Source organism: Portunus trituberculatus, chromosome 50 (assembly GCF_017591435.1).
Source record: "Portunus trituberculatus isolate SZX2019 chromosome 50, ASM1759143v1, whole genome shotgun sequence".
NCBI classification, from domain to species: domain Eukaryota; kingdom Metazoa; phylum Arthropoda; class Malacostraca; order Decapoda; family Portunidae; genus Portunus; species Portunus trituberculatus.
The window spans coordinates 1,510,001-1,527,500 of NC_059304.1; the positions used below are offsets into that span (position 1 = coordinate 1,510,001).

General features: G+C 37.1%; 2 protein-coding genes across 36 annotated transcripts in view; one reads left to right on the forward strand and one right to left on the reverse strand.

Annotated features, from left to right (window-relative positions):
* The window catches only part of LOC123500185 (F-actin-uncapping protein LRRC16A-like), a 143,742-nt gene that overhangs the window by 77,132 nt on the left and 49,110 nt on the right, over positions 1 to 17,500 (forward strand). For 23 of the 32 annotated variants that reach the window (XM_045248925.1, XM_045248923.1, XM_045248934.1 and 20 more), the window contains 5 exons: positions 11,521 to 11,628; positions 11,943 to 12,098; positions 12,244 to 12,399; positions 13,565 to 13,585; positions 17,170 to 17,236. In XM_045248925.1, coding sequence (XP_045104860.1) covers positions 11,521 to 11,628; positions 11,943 to 12,098; positions 12,244 to 12,399; positions 13,565 to 13,585; positions 17,170 to 17,236 — 508 coding nt within the window. The remainder of the gene's footprint in view (positions 1 to 11,520; positions 11,629 to 11,942; positions 12,099 to 12,243; positions 12,400 to 13,564; positions 13,586 to 17,169; positions 17,237 to 17,500) is intronic. The other 9 variants (XM_045248930.1, XM_045248940.1, XM_045248941.1 and 6 more) reach the window with 1 other exon arrangement.
* On the reverse strand, positions 1,340 to 6,969 carry LOC123500188. Of its 4 annotated transcripts, none has more exons than XR_006673205.1 (2): positions 6,919 to 6,969; positions 1,340 to 2,018 (listed from the first exon to the last, which is right to left on the reverse strand). XR_006673205.1 is itself a non-coding variant. In XM_045248957.1 (2 exons), exons 1-2 carry the CDS (start codon positions 6,805 to 6,807, stop codon positions 1,864 to 1,866), a joined length of 429 nt encoding a protein of 142 aa, XP_045104892.1. In that variant the 5' UTR covers positions 6,808 to 6,912; the 3' UTR covers positions 1,340 to 1,863. The 4 variants fall into 4 exon arrangements, 1 of the variants encoding a protein (XP_045104892.1); XR_006673206.1 differs by lacking the exon at positions 6,919 to 6,969 and adding an exon at positions 4,978 to 5,074; XR_006673207.1 differs by lacking the exon at positions 6,919 to 6,969 and adding an exon at positions 4,607 to 4,883.

Sequence of the window (17,500 nt, forward strand, 5' to 3'; positions counted from 1 at the left end):
CCTCTCACTCGTGTTCAGTTCACAGTAGGGTCCCTTTACAATTCTCCCGTAGACGTAATTATTTACATCCTTGTGCCACTGCTGCATCCCGCTATGTCCCACCAGGCTGTGGCATGCCAGGGTATGACATACCCCCATCCTTAGTAGCGCGTCCCGGCGCGAACTGCTAGTGGTGAGGGCATGCGTGATAAGCGGTGTCCTCTGGATTGAGCTGGCGTTGTGTGCTGACAGTCACCTGGGCTGGCGCAGCCTGTGCCAAGCCAAGGAGTGCACAGGGTCGGTAGATGCGGTAGGCCACCAGGCCGGCCGCGATGACCCCAATAGGCAATAGGATCCAGAGCCAGTCCTTCCAGTTGTGCCAGTCGAGTGCCGTAGGAGGGGACTGTTTCGCCAGCGGCTGCATATGTGCAATATATTTTGGGACAGACCAGGGCTCAAGACCAAAACTGTCGGGAATGCTGATATTAGTGGTATTCACAATAACAGAATGTTCCCAGGATGAGAAGGCAATGGGAGTAGTAAGGGATAAGGTTGAATAACCATAGGAGCTTCAGCAATATAATGAGAGGAAGCAGGGAGAGAAAATGTATCACTATGTATAGAACAACCCTGACTCACTTTCAGAAGGCCAGTACCATTAATAATGTGTCTAGTAGTAGGAATGGAGGAGTTGTTACAATTCACAGTAATATCTAGTGGTTTGCTTGTGGCATAATTCCACCCAGATGGCTGATCAACAAAAATAGGCTTGAAAGACTTCACAATCAGCGTGTTACATATATCAGAGACAGAAGGCTTGTGCAGAAAAATAGCAACCTCACAACAATCAGTGTTAGTGGAATATATAGGTTGGTTGGGAGGACATATCAATATATCATCAGACATCCTACAATCATCAAAATCATCAGTCAAAAAAATTGATTTCTTGCCTTGTTAATCACTAAATATTTCCTTGAAGGTTGATGCATTAAAAAAGCATCTGATTTAGAAATAGGAAAGGGAAGGGAGGTCATCCTGAAGACATCAAAGGTGTCAGCTGGAATTCCTCGCAAAGGAACGAGTAAGTAGAAGCTCAAGTCATGTAATGCAGTCTTATGGATTACACGAATAGCAGCTCTGTGTAATCCTAAATATTCTGGTTTAGGAGGAAACAATAACTCATGTTTAACTGATATCTCATCTAAAAGTTGTAGTAAAATGCATTTGTCACAATATTAGGAGAAATATGGGTTTCCATCATACTTTGTAATCCTATCTTAAAATTAATATGATCAGCTGCAATGGATGTCAAGGCTAGCTGGATATGCAGTAAAATCTCCAGTGAAAGAATGGATTTTCATTATTTTCTATATGTTTTTCCATCTTAGTCATAAGGGTCTTAGTAACACGGGTAGCAGTTTCTAGTTTTTCCAATGTTTGATGAACATTTGTTAGTTCATTGAGAGTGACATTGATAACATGGGAATGAACATTGAGGAGTTTTCTTTCCTCTTCTGTGAAGGAGTCTAACGATTGTAATCTTTTATGAATAATATCAACTTGATCTTGTGTAGCAGTCCCAAATAATGTGTTTGCAAAAGATCCTATAAAATTTATTGCTCCCCTTTTTTTCTTCTAGGTTGAGGAATGTCATTGGCCACAATATGCATTAGGAAATCCTGCATTGAAGCATGCAAATTTTTTAATCTTTCTTGAAAAGCCAGGATATGCTGAGAAATCAAAGAGGTAAACAAGATAAAATCATCTCCCTCAATTTCATCTAAATTATATATCATATTCTGATTGATGATAAAATCATCTCCTGCAATTTTATCTAAATTATATATTATATTCTGAGTGATATTGATGGCTTTTTTAATTGGCTCATAGATATCCTCCAATTTCAACAAAAAAGGCACCACATAAGCTTGTCCAGTTACAAGTAGTTGATGGTCTTGGGAGAAACTCATCCCTTGTTGAGGAGGTGAGCTTTGGGGTACATCCCAGGCTTGAACGTATCCCATGCATAGCCCCACAGTCTGCAAAGGAACATTTCATTTTATTTTATTTTATTTATTTTCTTTTACCATATTCTAAGGGCTTATGCATTACAAACGGAAGATTCGGCACACTTGTCCTCGACCGTAAACTGTATGGGACTGACGTGGTAGCTTCACCTTGATATTCTTCTTGCAAATTCTCAGTTACATTATGAATTTCCTCATCAACACCATGACTCGCTTCTGATAGTGAATTGTCATCCGATTCTGAATCTACACAGTGCTCTACATCCCCTGAGAACACTGGAAAAGGATCTAGTGTCTGCAATGTCAACTTGGTTTCCCCTTGTTTCACCTGGCTCGTGTACCGGATATGCTCGTCTGACATTCGGGTTCATCTGAGGGGTAGCATTGTCTTCATGGATAATTCTTATTCTGTCAGTGTGTAATGTTGTCATCTTACCATTTCTAATGTTTCTTAATTTGACCACTACATCACTCACCTTTTCTGTCACTCTATAAGGACCTGTATATGCGGGTTGCAACTTTGCGGGGGGTTCCTGCAGTGGGTACTCGGCGGACATATACTCTATCTCCAACTTGAATAGTCTTTATCCTTGCCTTCTTACATTGAGCCTTTTCATTTATTCCTTAGCTTCTTCTAAATATTGCTGACACCTAGCATATACCCTATTTGCTTTTGTTGCCATCTCCTGCTTAAAATCATCAACATTATACCAAACTTGTTCCTCTTTCATCATTTCAAATGGGATGGTTGGATCTCTGAGATACATGAGATAAAAAGGACTTTCTTTTATACTTGTGTGGTAAGCACTATTATATGCAAATGTAGCTATTGGGAGCATTGTATCCCAGATATTCATATTATCTTGCACCAAAGTGCGCAGTATGTTAATCAAGGTTGCATTTGATCTTTCAACTATCCCATTTGCTTGAGGATGGTAAGCTGTAGTTTTGCTATGTCGGAAATGCAGTAACTCAGTTAATCCCTGTAATATAGAATTGACAAATTCCCTACCTTGGTCTGTCACTAACATCTCAGGTATACCATGTTTACAAATCACTTCATCAAAAAAATATTCTAGCAACTTCTGCGGCCGACTTGGTTTTCAGTGGTTTTGTAATCAAATATCTAGTAAGCACATCTATCACAACAAGACAATACATATATCCATTATCCGATCTACCCATGGGACCAACAATATCCATATGTATGCGCTGGAAAGGTCTCTCAACATCCGGGTATCTTCTCAGTGGTGCTGGGGCGTCCCCCCGACCTCTTAAGCCTACGACAGATGAGACAAGACCTGCAATATCTTTCAATGTCCTCCTTCATTTTTGGCCAATATGCAAATTTCTGACACCTACTTAAGGTAACGGATGGCCCACCATGCCCCGCGGTTGGCAAAGAGTGGCCGAGGTGTACAGCAGTGTGCACAAACTGTTCGGGTACTAATATCTGACGCGTCATTTCTCCATATGTGTTGTGACTTACTCTGTAAAGCATATTATTGTCTAGAGACAATTCTGATATCTTTAACTTCTTATACCTCTTATCAATATTGTGCTTACTTAATTTTCCTTTTATTTCTTGCTCAGTTAAATTCTCTCTCATTAACTTCTTCAATAAGCCATAAAATTCATGGTTATCTTGTGACCTTATTAATTCCTTCAGATTCCAATCCACCATATTTTCTTCTGTGTTTTCTGTTATTGCTAACAAATGTTCATTTCCTTCATTTATTTCCACTTCCCTCAACCTGGATAAATGATCTGCTACCTTGTTAGCTTTTCCAGGAATATATTCCACCTTAATATCAAACTCTGCAACAGCTAATTGCCACCGAACTATCCTGCTATTTGCATTTGAGGTGGTCAACAACCATACTAATGGTCTGTGATCTGTGAGAATATAAATAGGGTAACCCAGGCACAAATCTCTGTTTACCTTAAGCCCATATACAATTGCCAGAGCCTCTCTTTCAATAGTACTATAATTAAGTTCAGCCTTGTTCAGTTTCCTGCTAAAAAATGATAAGGGTCTTAGGTTATTCATGCTATCCCTTTGTTGTATTAATCCCCCGATGGCAAAGCTCGAAGCATCCGTCGTTAAAAGAACGGCTTTGAGAAGTCTGGAAATTTCAAAACAACATTTTGTGTTAATTCTTGCTTCAAGGTCTTAAAAGCCCTATCAGCTTCTTCATTCCACATTATGTGGTTATTGTTCTTCTTTCCAGTCACCATTCCTGCTGTTAGTTTAGTTAAGGGAGCAGCTATCTCAGCATAGTTTCTCACAAACTTCCTATAGTAGTTAGCCATTCCAATGAAGGACTGTAATTCTTTCACTGTTGTGGGGCTGGCATGTTCTTAATAACTTCAATTTTGCTAGGCTGTGTTTTCAACCCTTCGGCTGATATAATATGTCCTAGATAATTTACACTATCCTTAAAGAAATTACATTTTTTCAGGTTTACTTTCAACTGAGCATCTTGCAAGCGTAGAAGAACCCTCTCCAAATTCTTTACATGATTTTCTAGATCTGTTCCTTGAACTATGATATCATCAATATAAACAAAAGTATCAGATCCTGTCAATCCAGCCAATACCTGATTAATAATTCTACAGAATGCCGCAGGAGAATCCTTTAAACCCATAGGTAGCACATTATGTTCATATAATCCATTTGGTGTTGCAAATGCAGTCCAGGGCTTGCTTTCTTCATTTAACTGTATTTGATGGTAACCTTGTTTCAAGTCAAGGCATGAAAACATCTTTCCTTTTCCCAAGTTATGCAAAATGTTATTCACATTAGGTAATGGGTAAGAATCATTCAGCACATGCTGATTTAAATTCCTGAAATCTACACACAATCTAATTTTTCCATCCTTTTCACTATGGGAACAACTGGGGAGATAAATGCTGATCTGGATGGTCTAATAATACCCTGGCTCTCCATTACTTTAATTTGTTCAGCTACCTTATCATAAAAACAAGCTGGGATGGGATAAGGTTTCTTGGACGTAGGTCTGGACTGTAACTGAATGGTGTGGTAGAAAAGGGTGATATAATTGGAATGTCGTCATCACTAGCAAAGACAGAGGAGTATTTAACAACTAATTCTTTCAATATTTGATTTTTCCTTGTTCCCTCAGGATACATGTGATTAATGATTTCTGAAAAGGCCTTCATTTTATCTGTTTCATTTTCTTCTGTCACACCATTCACTGTATATTCATCACTCCCGCTTGGCAGAACCTCACTCTGACATGACTGTAAGTAGCCTAATGTTTTCCCTGGCTCTAACGGCACATGTTCACTCGAGAAATTTATATACCTCACCACAAACCTAGATTTCTTCTTCTCCATGTCATTTTCTAATTTCACTAAACCTGGACATAAAAACTGAGACCCTATAACTCCTTTAACTGGCTCGAATATAGCGATATCACTATCCACTAACTTTGTTTCTAAGGTCACATAACTCACTCGTACTCCTTGTAATATTGATGTCTGAGCTACTGAGCATTTATAACTGGGATTATCCTTTGATTCATTTGTTACTGCTTCCTTTTCACTTCTCTCAGTTATCATGATGGCATGCATCATGGGTATTTCTACAATAACAATTCTCCTTCCTTCAATATATAATTGCAGAGGTTTGGTATTTAGATTCACATTATATCTTTTCATAAAGTCAAAACCTATTATTATCTGTGATGGCAAGGCTCTATCTTCACTGATCACAAAATCATGTGTGTATATCTTACCTCCAATTGTCAAAGTTAGCTTAGTCTTTCCTGAAGTCAACATTTCATCTCCACTCGCATTGCGAATTACCTTATTTGTTGGAGTAATGTGTTTCTTTCTAAGTTTGTCTACAACGTCACGCGATACAAGAGATACCCCTGCCCCGTGTCCATCAAGGCTAATACACTCTCATTTTCAATCTGAACTTCAATAGAAACATTTCCCGTGTCACTATTCACCGCTGTGATTACCACCGATTCATGTGGTTGCGTTGGTGGTAAATTGGCGTTTTTTTTTGTGTTTGATATGTGGTGTACCTACGTGAGTTGTTCATGCAGTCCTTACTCGCATGCCCTGTACCCCGCAGGTGAAACAAGTTACCGTGGGCCTCGCCCTTGGTGGTATTGGTGGTAATTTCACTGTGCACTGACTCGCGAAATGTCCCCACTTGTGACATCTAAAGCATTCTATGGTTCTACAATTTTGAATGGTGTGGTTATTTCGCCCACACCTCTGACAATGTATATTTCTGACATTCTGAGGGCGATACATCGTGTGATCTGTAGTAACAGCATTCACTGTCACTGCGTTTACTGGGACAACCCTATTTTCTTTGCGTACTGCAGCGTCGTGTAGCTGAAGGCTGGGGTGTGACGCTACATATTTGAGAGCTTTTTGTATACTAATAAAGGCTTTTCATATCTGCATCAGCAAGGATATAAGAAAAATCCTTAGGCAAGGCATTCACAATGATGGAGACAAATATATCATTATATACTTCCTTACCTGTGGGTTTCATGCTTTCTAATTTTGCCACAATCCCTTCTACTCTGATATAGAGCTCTGTTATGGTTTCTCTGGGCTGTCGAGTTACTGATGACAATTCACTGATCAGGCTTGGAAGCGATCTATCCTCTGGATAAATATCAAGGAATGCTTTTCTCACATCATCCCAATCATTTTTATGTTGCGTTGCACAGTGTGTCATATGAGTATATGCACTGTCTAATGCATATTGCTTGGCCAACTCTATCCTCCCTTCGTCTGTCCAGTTTGTCATTGTTCTATTTTCTAAATCCTTTATCCATGCGTGAGCGCTGGCGATACATTTTACATTTGGTACCGACGGGCTTCTTTCTTCACCTCCACAAAAATATGGTAACCCAATTACCTTGGAAAAATTATCCCTTGCATTGTCAGTGATCGCTTCCGCAATTTCCCCGTACTGATGCAAGCCGGTTTGGGGGGAAAACGGAGATGTAGGGGGTGACTGCGCCATTCTAGAGGTTGTGACGGCTGGCTGCTGATTCGCTTTACCGTTAAGCGATACCGAGCGCTGACGTAATTTATGAACTATATGTTTCATCTACAATTAAGCAACATTAAAAAAATTCTCAATATTTACTCGTTAACATCCGCTACATCCGTGACATCCAATGCACTTGATCGAATTTTTAATTGTCTTCACTCTCAACTATACGCCTGCAACGATTGCAATTGCAATAATATCAATAATATCCCACCGCTGCCACCAGTTTCGGAAGTTCGTTGCAAGTTGCAATCGTGTTATTCTAAGTGAAGACTTATTCTTACTGCAGGTAATATATTATACGGTATTGTATTTTCTAATTTTAATTCATCTAAGATTAATTACACCACTTTTCAAGATTGCTCATAATGTCACACAAATTCAATCAATGCCCTTAGAAATGTTAAGCTCATCTCCATTAATCCTTATCTCCGTAAATCCTTCATCAATGTTAATCACATACAATAAAACCACAAACATTAGGTGCCAATTTCACAGCTGATGCATCTCAATATCAACTCAATGCTTGACTTCTATAAATGCCCATATAATGTATACACCACAATATATCATATGTAATTATCTCCTCAATATTATATATCTTAATGCATCAACTGTGGGAATTGCACTACACATACATAAAATCTTAATATAACATCCTAATAAATACACATCCTATATTTGTTTCCTCCTTTCACTTAAATGACATAAACATTGTCTTAGACTGCATTAACAACTATAGAGCTTTACTCACTAATACAAGAAAGAGTCTGTCCATGACTCGAATGTTTCTTCTCCTCCTCTCGGCCACTGCCTTCTGCTTTCTCCTCTCGTTTCTGCCAAGATTCTCGATCTATCCTCTTGCGGGTTTCTGCTTATTTTAAATACTCAAGGTTTCGTACCTTTTCTCCACGCCCATTTTACCATCTACCATTCAGAGATCAGACATGTGGAGGTCCACGTGTGACAATGTAAGGACGAGAACACATACGAAGGTAATGTAGAAACAACCTTAAACGTAGTAGAAACAACCTTAAACGTAGTATACACAACATTGCCTTACTGGTGTTTCATAGGCTCAACTTTTCCCTAGTCTCATAGCACGTTCACCATTGGTCTAAACATGAAATACTGCTTGTTCATTGGCCATTTAAAACCACCCATCCTGTTCAACTACACGTGGGAAACACGTCTTGACTATACCACTCTCCAACGTCGTAACCAGAGTATTTTGTTTTGAGTGTTTGTTTGGGTCTGCGTAATATCTGATGTCTGGCTTCCTCTCTTGTTTATGTTAGGCCTCTCACTCTCGTGTTCACAGTTCAGTAGGGTCCCTTGTACAATTCTCCCGTAGACGTAATTATTTACATCCTTGTGCCACTGCTGCATCACGCTATGTCCCACCAGGCTGTGGCATGCCAGGGTATGACAGTTGTTGTGAGCAAAGGTGTTATTCTAATGTTGTTTGAAACTTTGTTTCTGTTACCAAGTTGTTGTGAGCAAAGGTGTTGTTCGAATGTCGTTCGAAACTTTGGGTCTGTTATAACCGAGTTGTTGTGAGCAAGTGAGTGCAAATTCTTTCAAACGAGAAGCAGAGTGAGTGGTGCAAAGTAAAGCAGAGACACGGGCAGAGAGGTCAGAGGCAGAAACAGAGACAGGTGCAGAGGCAGAAGCAGCAACAGGGATAGAGGCAGAAGCAGAAGCAGAGTCAGGGACAGAGGCAGAAGCAGAAGCAGAGACAGGTGCAGAGTCAGAAGCAGCGACAGGGGCAGAGGCAGAAGCAGAAGCAGTGACAGGGGCAGAGGCAGAAGCAGAAGCAGAGACACGAGCAGAGACAGTAGCTATGAATTTCCAAAAGATCCGTGTTTCAGCTAATATAGGACAATCAAAGACAGCAACACAGATGGCAACAAAAACCTGCTTAAGCCATTGTCCATTGGTCAGTGTGCTACACTGAGGGTTTCAGATATCGATCGTGGTCCAGCAGATCCTAAAAATCTTTTAGTAGTCATCCTCAAGGAAGAAGATGTAGGTTGTTGGGAGGGAATTCTTGGACCAAAATATACAGCAGCTGACCTAAGTGGAATCAAACAGTCCCTTTTAAAGTCTGAAGAGGTTCCTGATATCTGCCTATCAATTAGAACAGCAAGAGCAAGAGCCACTGGTGGGCAAGGATATACAAAGTGTCAATGTACTACTCAATGTACATCAGGACAGTGCAGCTGCCTAAGAAAAAAAATTAAATGCAACTCGTGCTGTCACCCGGGCAGATCATGCAAAAATTTCTGATTGAACTCAACTGAACCCTGAGATCTATTGACCTATTTTACTTTTACTGGTATTGCATTAATTATGTTTGTATTTAATCTAATAAATTGAAATTCATGAAATGTCTCCACATTAACCAATCTCCTTATTCACATCGGGCAAAATTGAGCTGCATAATTTAAACAATAGGCATTTTTTGCCTAATGTTAACAATTTGTAAACTTTATGCAAATTACTTGTTTAATGTATACATTAGGCAATTATCTGCCTAATGTTCACATTAGGCAATTATCCACATTATGTGTAACATATATATATATATATATTATATATATATATATATATATATATATATATATATATATATATATATATATATATATATAGATAGATAGATAGATAGATAGATAGATAGATAGATAGGCAACCCTTCTAATGAAGGGGTTATGTTCCTAAAAAACCCTTCGTTAAGTGAAATTTTGTCAAGCGAACCGATTATAACAAGTTTAACCCCTGACTTGAACTTCCATTGAGAGTAAACATAGCGAGAGTGCATCATAGTACAGTGAAAGGTTTAATGAAAGTAAAAATTATGAAGTTAAACATTTAGGCAGTTTAATTTAAGTCATTATAATTATTATTATTATTATTATTATTATTATTATTATTATTATTATTATTATTTTAAATATATCATAATCCTGACTATCTTGGAGATACACTCAACGTTCTTGACCTTTTCCTTACCTCTAATCTTTCTGCTTATGCTGTTACCTTATCTTCTCCATTAAGTTCCTCTGATCACAACCTCATATCCATATCTTATCCTCTTTCTCCAATCCCTCCTCAAAGCGGAGGTGCCTCTGGCATTTTGCCTCTGCCATTTGAGGGAACCTGAGGGGGTATTATGCTGATTTTCCCTGGAATGATTACTGTTTCCATGTCAGAGACCCATCTGTTTTTTTTTTTTTTTTTTTTTTTTCTCTCTCTCCCTTCCAACTGCTAACTATGTACAAGGGCCTTATCCATCCTTGTATGGAGTACTCTTTGCATGTTTGAGTGGGTTCCACTTGCACAGTTTTATTAGAAAGGGTGGAATCAAAAGCTTTGCATCTCATCAACTCCCCTCCTCTGACTGACTGTTTTTGCCCTCTTTCTCACTGCTGAACTGTTGCATTTCATGCTACCTTTTATTGCTATTTTCATGCTAACTGCTCTACTGATCTTGCTAAATGCATGTCTCTTCTCCTGTGGCCTCACTACACAAGGCTTTCTTCTTCCTTTCGCCCCTATTCTGTCTAACTCTTTAATGTAAGAGTTAACCAGTACTCTCAGTCATTCATACCTTTCTCTGGTAGTCTGGAACTTCCTGCCTGCTTCTGTATTTCCATCTTCCTACGACTTGACTTCTTTAAAGAGGAAAGTTTCAAGACATTTTTTCCAGACATTTTGCTAATCTATTTTAATCTTTAAGGGAACTGGTATTCCAGCTGGGTCTTTTTTTAAATCTTTTGTTGCCCTTTGCCAGCTTTCCCTTTTGCATAAAAAGATATTATCATCATCATCATCATCATCATCATCATCATTGTTACTACTACTACTACTACTACTACTACTACTACTACTACTACTACTACTACTACTACTACTACTACTACTGTTATTATTATTATTATTATTATATTATTATTATTATTATTATTATTATTATTATTACTACTACTACTACTACTACTACTACTACTACTACTACTACTACTACTACTACTACTACTACTACTAATTATTATTATTATTATTATTATTATTATTATTATTATTATTATTATTATTATTATTATTATTACTACTACTACTACTACTACTACTACTACTACTATTATTATTATTATTATTATTATTATTATTATTATTATTATTATTACTACTACTACTACTACTACTACTACTACTACTACTACTACTACTACTACTACTACTACTGCTTTTACTTCTACTTCTCTACTACTACTACTACTACTACTACTACTACTACTACTACTACTACTACTACTACTACTAGTATGTACCATTATTATTACCATTTTATGTTTAACTTTTATCTTATATGTAATCCTACCAGTGTTGTTTTAAGGTATGCTCACATAAAACATTGGTTTGAAGTAAATAATAAGTAATTTGTTCTGTTTTTTCCAGGACACTGTGGAGAGCATGGTTCGTTCAGCCCAAGACAAGTGTCCCAATGTGCTCAGTGAGGAGAAAGTTGTAAATGACATCAGGACAGCCTGCCTGGCTAAGTCTCAGGTACATTAATAGGCAGATGAAAAACATTCTTGACTGTAATTGCCGTCATGATTTGTTCAGCAATATTTTAATTATATTTATTTTACCTTTACTAACCCTGTTTAGTGTTTCTTAACTCTTGTTCAGTATTCACTTCTTGATCTCTCCCTGAATATTACAAAAAGTTGACATAAACTACTACAGTAATTTTTCACTTTTCTCCATCACTTGAACATCAAGCTACTTTTGTATAAAATGTAAGAATCATTTATTTTGAAAATTGTATTCATATTTTTTGAAATTTTGATTGATTTAATTATGATTATGTTTTGTAGCTCTCATATCAGCTTGTGGAGTCAGCTATTGTGGAACAGGCTGGATCAGTCATCTTGAACAAAGTGAATGAGGTGAACCTGGCTGTAGCATCTACCGTATCAGACAGAGTCATTGATGAGGTGGTGGAGTCACTCTCCAAGACGTGTAAAAACTTGGTAAGTGTACTCATTGAGAGAGAGAGAGAGAGAGAGAGAGAGAGAGAGAGAGAGAGAGAGAGAGAGAAAGAGAAATCCTATGATATGAATGTATGCAGGAGAGTAATCATATCACATTAACCAAAACTATTTCGTCACCCTGCAGCAATCTGGTGAGGGACCACGAAAGAGAGCCTCCACAGGGACAGAGATGGGAGGGCGGGAGAGAGGCAGCAGTGAGTCATCCACCCGCAGTGAGCGTTCAGACACTGTGAGTCAGGGAGATGACACCACCAGCCAGAAGTCCGATCCATCCCCTCTGGTGAGTGATTGACTCTTGGCCTTTGTGAATCCCTGTATTTGTTTAGGATAGACTGGGTTTATCACAGTTAGAAGTGTTACATACCATATGTTTAGTGAAAGTGATAGAGATGCAAAATTTTTAACATTTTAGTAGCTTCATAGTTTGTGTATTAGAAAACAAACTTTTATGTGTTTTAGTGAGAAGAATTGTAGTCTGCTTGGAAAAATCACAAGAAAGCAGCTGTCTGTCTACCTCATAACTAACAGTATCAGTGAATTAGATAATAAATACAAATGAAAATATGGGTTGTGAAAAGATGGTTTACAAAGAAAATGTAGGTTGTTTGGTCAGTGGTGAGTGGTGAGGGTGTGGTGGTTGTTTGGTCAGTGCTTAGTGGTGAGGTTGTCTGGTGGTTGTATGTTGAGTAATGAGGCTATGTAGGGACAGTTTCATTGGTGTAAATGGTAATAACATGAACATGAATTAGTTAGATTGGTGTGGGTATAAATGAGTGAAGTGAGTGTGAATGATGTACTATAGTTAAATACAAGAAACTCACTGGTGAAAAGAAGTGAGGGCAGAGAGTAATTATTACAAGTGTGAACTAGAACAATTAACTTCAAATGGAGATAACACCTGATCTTAAACAGTTTCAGTTGTGGCTTTGGACTTATTTACATACTGCCAGTAAATACTATTCATTTAATGCTCAACATTAGATGTCAGAAGGAGATTTTAAGAGTATTTCTCATGACTAGCATGACAAGGCATTATAACATTTGCACAACAATATAATTGAATGCTCCTGACCTATTGACACCACACAACACCATCAGTATAGAGTCACTGCTGTACGATAGGAATATAAGGGAATAGTTACTGAATTCCTGTAAAAATGGTATTGCCTTTTTTCCATAACAGTGATAATGTTAAAGGTATTGATTGATATTGGAAGTACATATATGAAATCATTAAAGATTGAGAATCATGCATAATACTAAGATAAATTTTTGTGTTAGGGAGTTTTAAGAGAACACTGATGTCCTTTAATATGGGTATAGTCTCCTTTTCTGTTTTCATAGTGGTGATAGTTTTGAAGTGTGTAGATGTGTCTTAGGTGTGCTGTGCTGGTGTGGGTACTCACCTCAAATCTGTCATTTCCCTTTACTCCGCTGACTCACAGAAATTGGAATATTTGAACCTTGTAAGTACCTGTGGTGTATTACTGTTGCTTGTGTGTGTTGATACTTCTGTACTGGTTGACACTTACTGAAGTCAACTTATCACTTAGAGTTGTAACATTTCCTTCAGTTATTGGTCCAGAGAAAATATAGTCAAAATATCTTTTGACAATAATTTCTTGCTTGTGTTAGTAGTTGCAGTAGTTAGTTTCCAGTATGTCTTGTTGCTATAGTATTATTTTTTTGCATGAATTAACTATAGGTATCTTATTCACATGGAGAAAAGTTAGAAAATACTAATAATGTGAAAATTGCTATTTACTAGTGTCTGGAATGGATTTACAAGAAGCATTAATGCCTTCAGATATTCGATTAATTAGAATATACAGAAGTTTCAAGCTAATGGATGAATTTTGTGGCTAAGCAGTATGTCAATATAAAGAAGAGGTTATATATTTTAGAGTCACTAAGGAAACATCATGGGTGTCACTGTGGAAACATGGTCTTAGTGTCACTCTGCTTAAATGAAACTTAGCTGTGTATTAAACAGTCACAACAGTGAGGGAGAGGCAGAGTGGGGAGGAAGGAAAATGTGTGCTGTGTGAAGCATGCAGGTGTGCAGAGGGAAAGTTGGTACACTAGTGTTATGTAAGTGATATAAACTGAAATTCTTCATCTCTCTCTCTCTCTCTCTCTCTCTCTCTCTCTCTCTCTCTCTCTCTCTCTCTCTCTCTCTCTCTCTCTCTCTCTCTCTCTCTCTCTCTATATATATATATATATATATATATATATATATATATATATATATATATATATATATATATATATATATACAGGTAACTCGATTTATGTGATAGATGCGTTCCAAGAGGCATCGCGTATATCAAAATTCGCGTAAAACAAACATGTAATTCTCATAAGAAACAATATGTAATAGGGGGGATGAGGGATGTGGTCCAAAAAAATTCGTACAAAATACTCTATTTATTTGGCTAAATTAACAAGTTTTTATGATTTACCATTCTAAATACTAGAAGTGTATTTAAAGTAAAGGGAAAAGCAAGAAATAATAAGAGAAAGCAAAAATAATAAGAGAAAACAACAAAACAAAGAATACGTAAACACAACGCTCACTGCGTCACTGCCTTCACCACTCACACCACAGTCAGTCACCATCTCCCTCTGAGTTTTTCCACTTTATCAAAAATCCACTTATTAAGAATAACCCCTCAGTATAAAAGTAAACTCTAGTAAAAAAATAAACGCAGGACGCCAATGTCTTAATTCATCCCTCACAAGCGCTCGCCGTCGCTGTCCACCTTCTAGTCAAGGATGTCATCATCCACCTGCGCTTCCTCTGCTTCCTCCACTTCCACGGAATCGTCCACATCCTCTTTTGGTACTACATCTTCCATTGGTGTTTTCTTGAAAAACTGCAGCATGGTGGTCTGGCGCTTTTTCTTAGAAAATTCTTTTTGCATCACTGTGTAGCAGAAGAGTGCGTCCATGGCAGCAGAGCTCCCACTTATCAGCCAGCTGCGGAACTCTGGCGCGCAGTTTGAAAATGCAGTTGGGCAAAATCGCGTATAAGCAAACCGATCACATAAATTTAATTCATTATAATATTTTTTCGGTCACGTATTAACAAAAACGTGTAAATTAAACGCGCGTAAATCAAGAGTTACATATATATATATATATATATATATATATATATATATATATATATATATATATATATATATATATATTAACAAAAAATAAAATGCCTGCATAATTGGAAATGGAAACTTTGGATCATTGAAATTATGAGCATTGAAGAAAAATAAAAAAAGGCCAGTCTTGTATAATGAGCACTAGTCTATCTCATTAACCCTTGCATCTTATATAAATGCATTTGTTGAGTCAGTCTTACATACACCAGGTGATGCACAAGTGTGAGGCTCAGTATTGAGGCTGAATGGTATTGGTTTGCACCCAAAGATTGGGCTACTTATTCTTTCCTTGTATTCAAGGAACACATGAGGTTGTATGCTTCAGGCTGGCTGTGTGTGATTTGATTTCTAGTTTATGACTATCACTAATTATAATTCAGAATCATCCAGATAGAGATTGATGCTTTTTCATGGTTTTGTTTTCCTTGTATTGCATTGGTTCAAATGAAGTGCATTGTATTAACATCCATACCTTTGCTATTTAAAAGTGTAACATTTCCTGCAGTAGGATTGGTATGGCACATGTCTGCTTGTGATCTAGGTTTGCACTGTCTATTTAGAGGGAAAGGAAGAGCTCAGATACATTTTGAAGCCTAATCACTTGGCAGTTTGTTTGAATGACCTGCATGACATAATTTGTGATAATCAGTAAGTCTCCAGAGTTTAAGTTGTCTTATTACATTGCATCGTGTTATATGGCTGAAGATTTCTCCCTAGATTGCAACCTCCCTTTTAAAAATTTGCAACATTACCAAATATTTCCTAGCAATTTATATTTACTTTCTACATAACTTTATAAACCATAATTTTTAATGAAACCTTGTTACCTTTAGTTTCTTGCATAGGTTTTTGTTTATTGTTTGATATTTTTTTTTTTTTGCATTCCTTAATAGACTGAATAACTAACAGTACAATAATTCAGGAAAGTGTGTCTTGTTACATTCAGAGTGAAGTTTTGTAATAAAAGAAAACATCATTCAGAACCCCTTCAGAAGAAATGCCTACAATCCCCAGCTTGTCTGTGTAGAGTGCTGAGTGTATGGCCTCATGCTCAACACCTGCATACTATAGCACAGATCAAGATAAATTCATCCTGATCTTCATTTAGAGAATGACAGTGCATATGATTGTTAAGGATTCTTTGTGGCATGGCAGCACATTAGACAGCAAGGAACTGAGTGTATTCCATAAATCATATGATGTAAATAACAGCACAATTGAAATAGTGTTTCATATCAGTGAAGTAAAACACTTTAACTTTACCTAGCATTAAAAAGTATGGACATGACAGCGAATCACATAAGTAGATGGCAAGTCATGGAGCACAAGTGAGAGACGTAAATGCATAGATAATTAGTTTTTTTCAAACTATGTTGGGCTTACTTGGATCACTGAAGGAAGGATTTTTATCACTCATAGAAATTGATGCTACTTTTTTTTTTTTTTTTTTTTTTTTTTATCATGCTAATAATTAATATTTTGCCAATTGATTTGATTGAATAATTTTTTTTTTCTTTCATTTTCCTTCTTCTTCTAGTCTCTTTGCATGTGTGTGAGAATGCTAGTTGTATCATGTATCATGATGATTCAGTACACTTCTCCATCAAATACTGGCATCAGTTATTATTGTAGTGTACTGTGTTATATTTATTTAGGACTAAATTATATTATCATATTATCACAAAGAAATTCTTTGTATTTTCGGAGTGTTTATGTTACACTCAATAGAAATCTTCACATGTGAAGTATGTTCATGAATCACATGATGTCCAAATCCTTCATATAATTCATTAACATTTTCAAAAATGGTCTTTCATTGTTTCTTTGTTTCATTGATTATTTTGTGGCTTCTTTAATTGAGCTCCAGTAACATATTGATTATACTTTTCCAGGCCACACCACAGTTGCCCAAGAGGAAGAGTCTACATGGCAGGAAGCTACGGCCTCAGAGTGTTGTCGGTGAGGGAATTGTCCTCCATCCTTGCTGATGGGCTGTACTTGCTTGATAACCTTAATGGGAGACAAAGTTTCCTTTATCTGTGATTTTTTAACACTAATCTATTGCATGTTTGCATGATGTATGGTGGAAGTATAAAGAATGGTTTCTCTTGTCTTCAGAATTTAGCTATAGGTTGAAATTTAGCGCATAGAATAAAATAAAACCTTGTTATCTCAATATTTTTGTCGAAGAGGTAGGATATTTCATTATTGAGCTGAATATAT

Bases quoted from the DNA above. Each gene is read 5' to 3' on its own strand.
- LOC123500188 (XM_045248957.1), bottom strand. From the start codon at position 6,807: ATGACAAACTGGACAGACGAAGGGAGGATAGAGTTGGCCAAGCAATAT. The intron at 2,019-6,533 runs GTAAGGAAGTAT...GTTCCTTTGCAG, and splicing joins AGAAAGCATGAAACCCACAG to ACTGTGGGGCTATGCATGGG.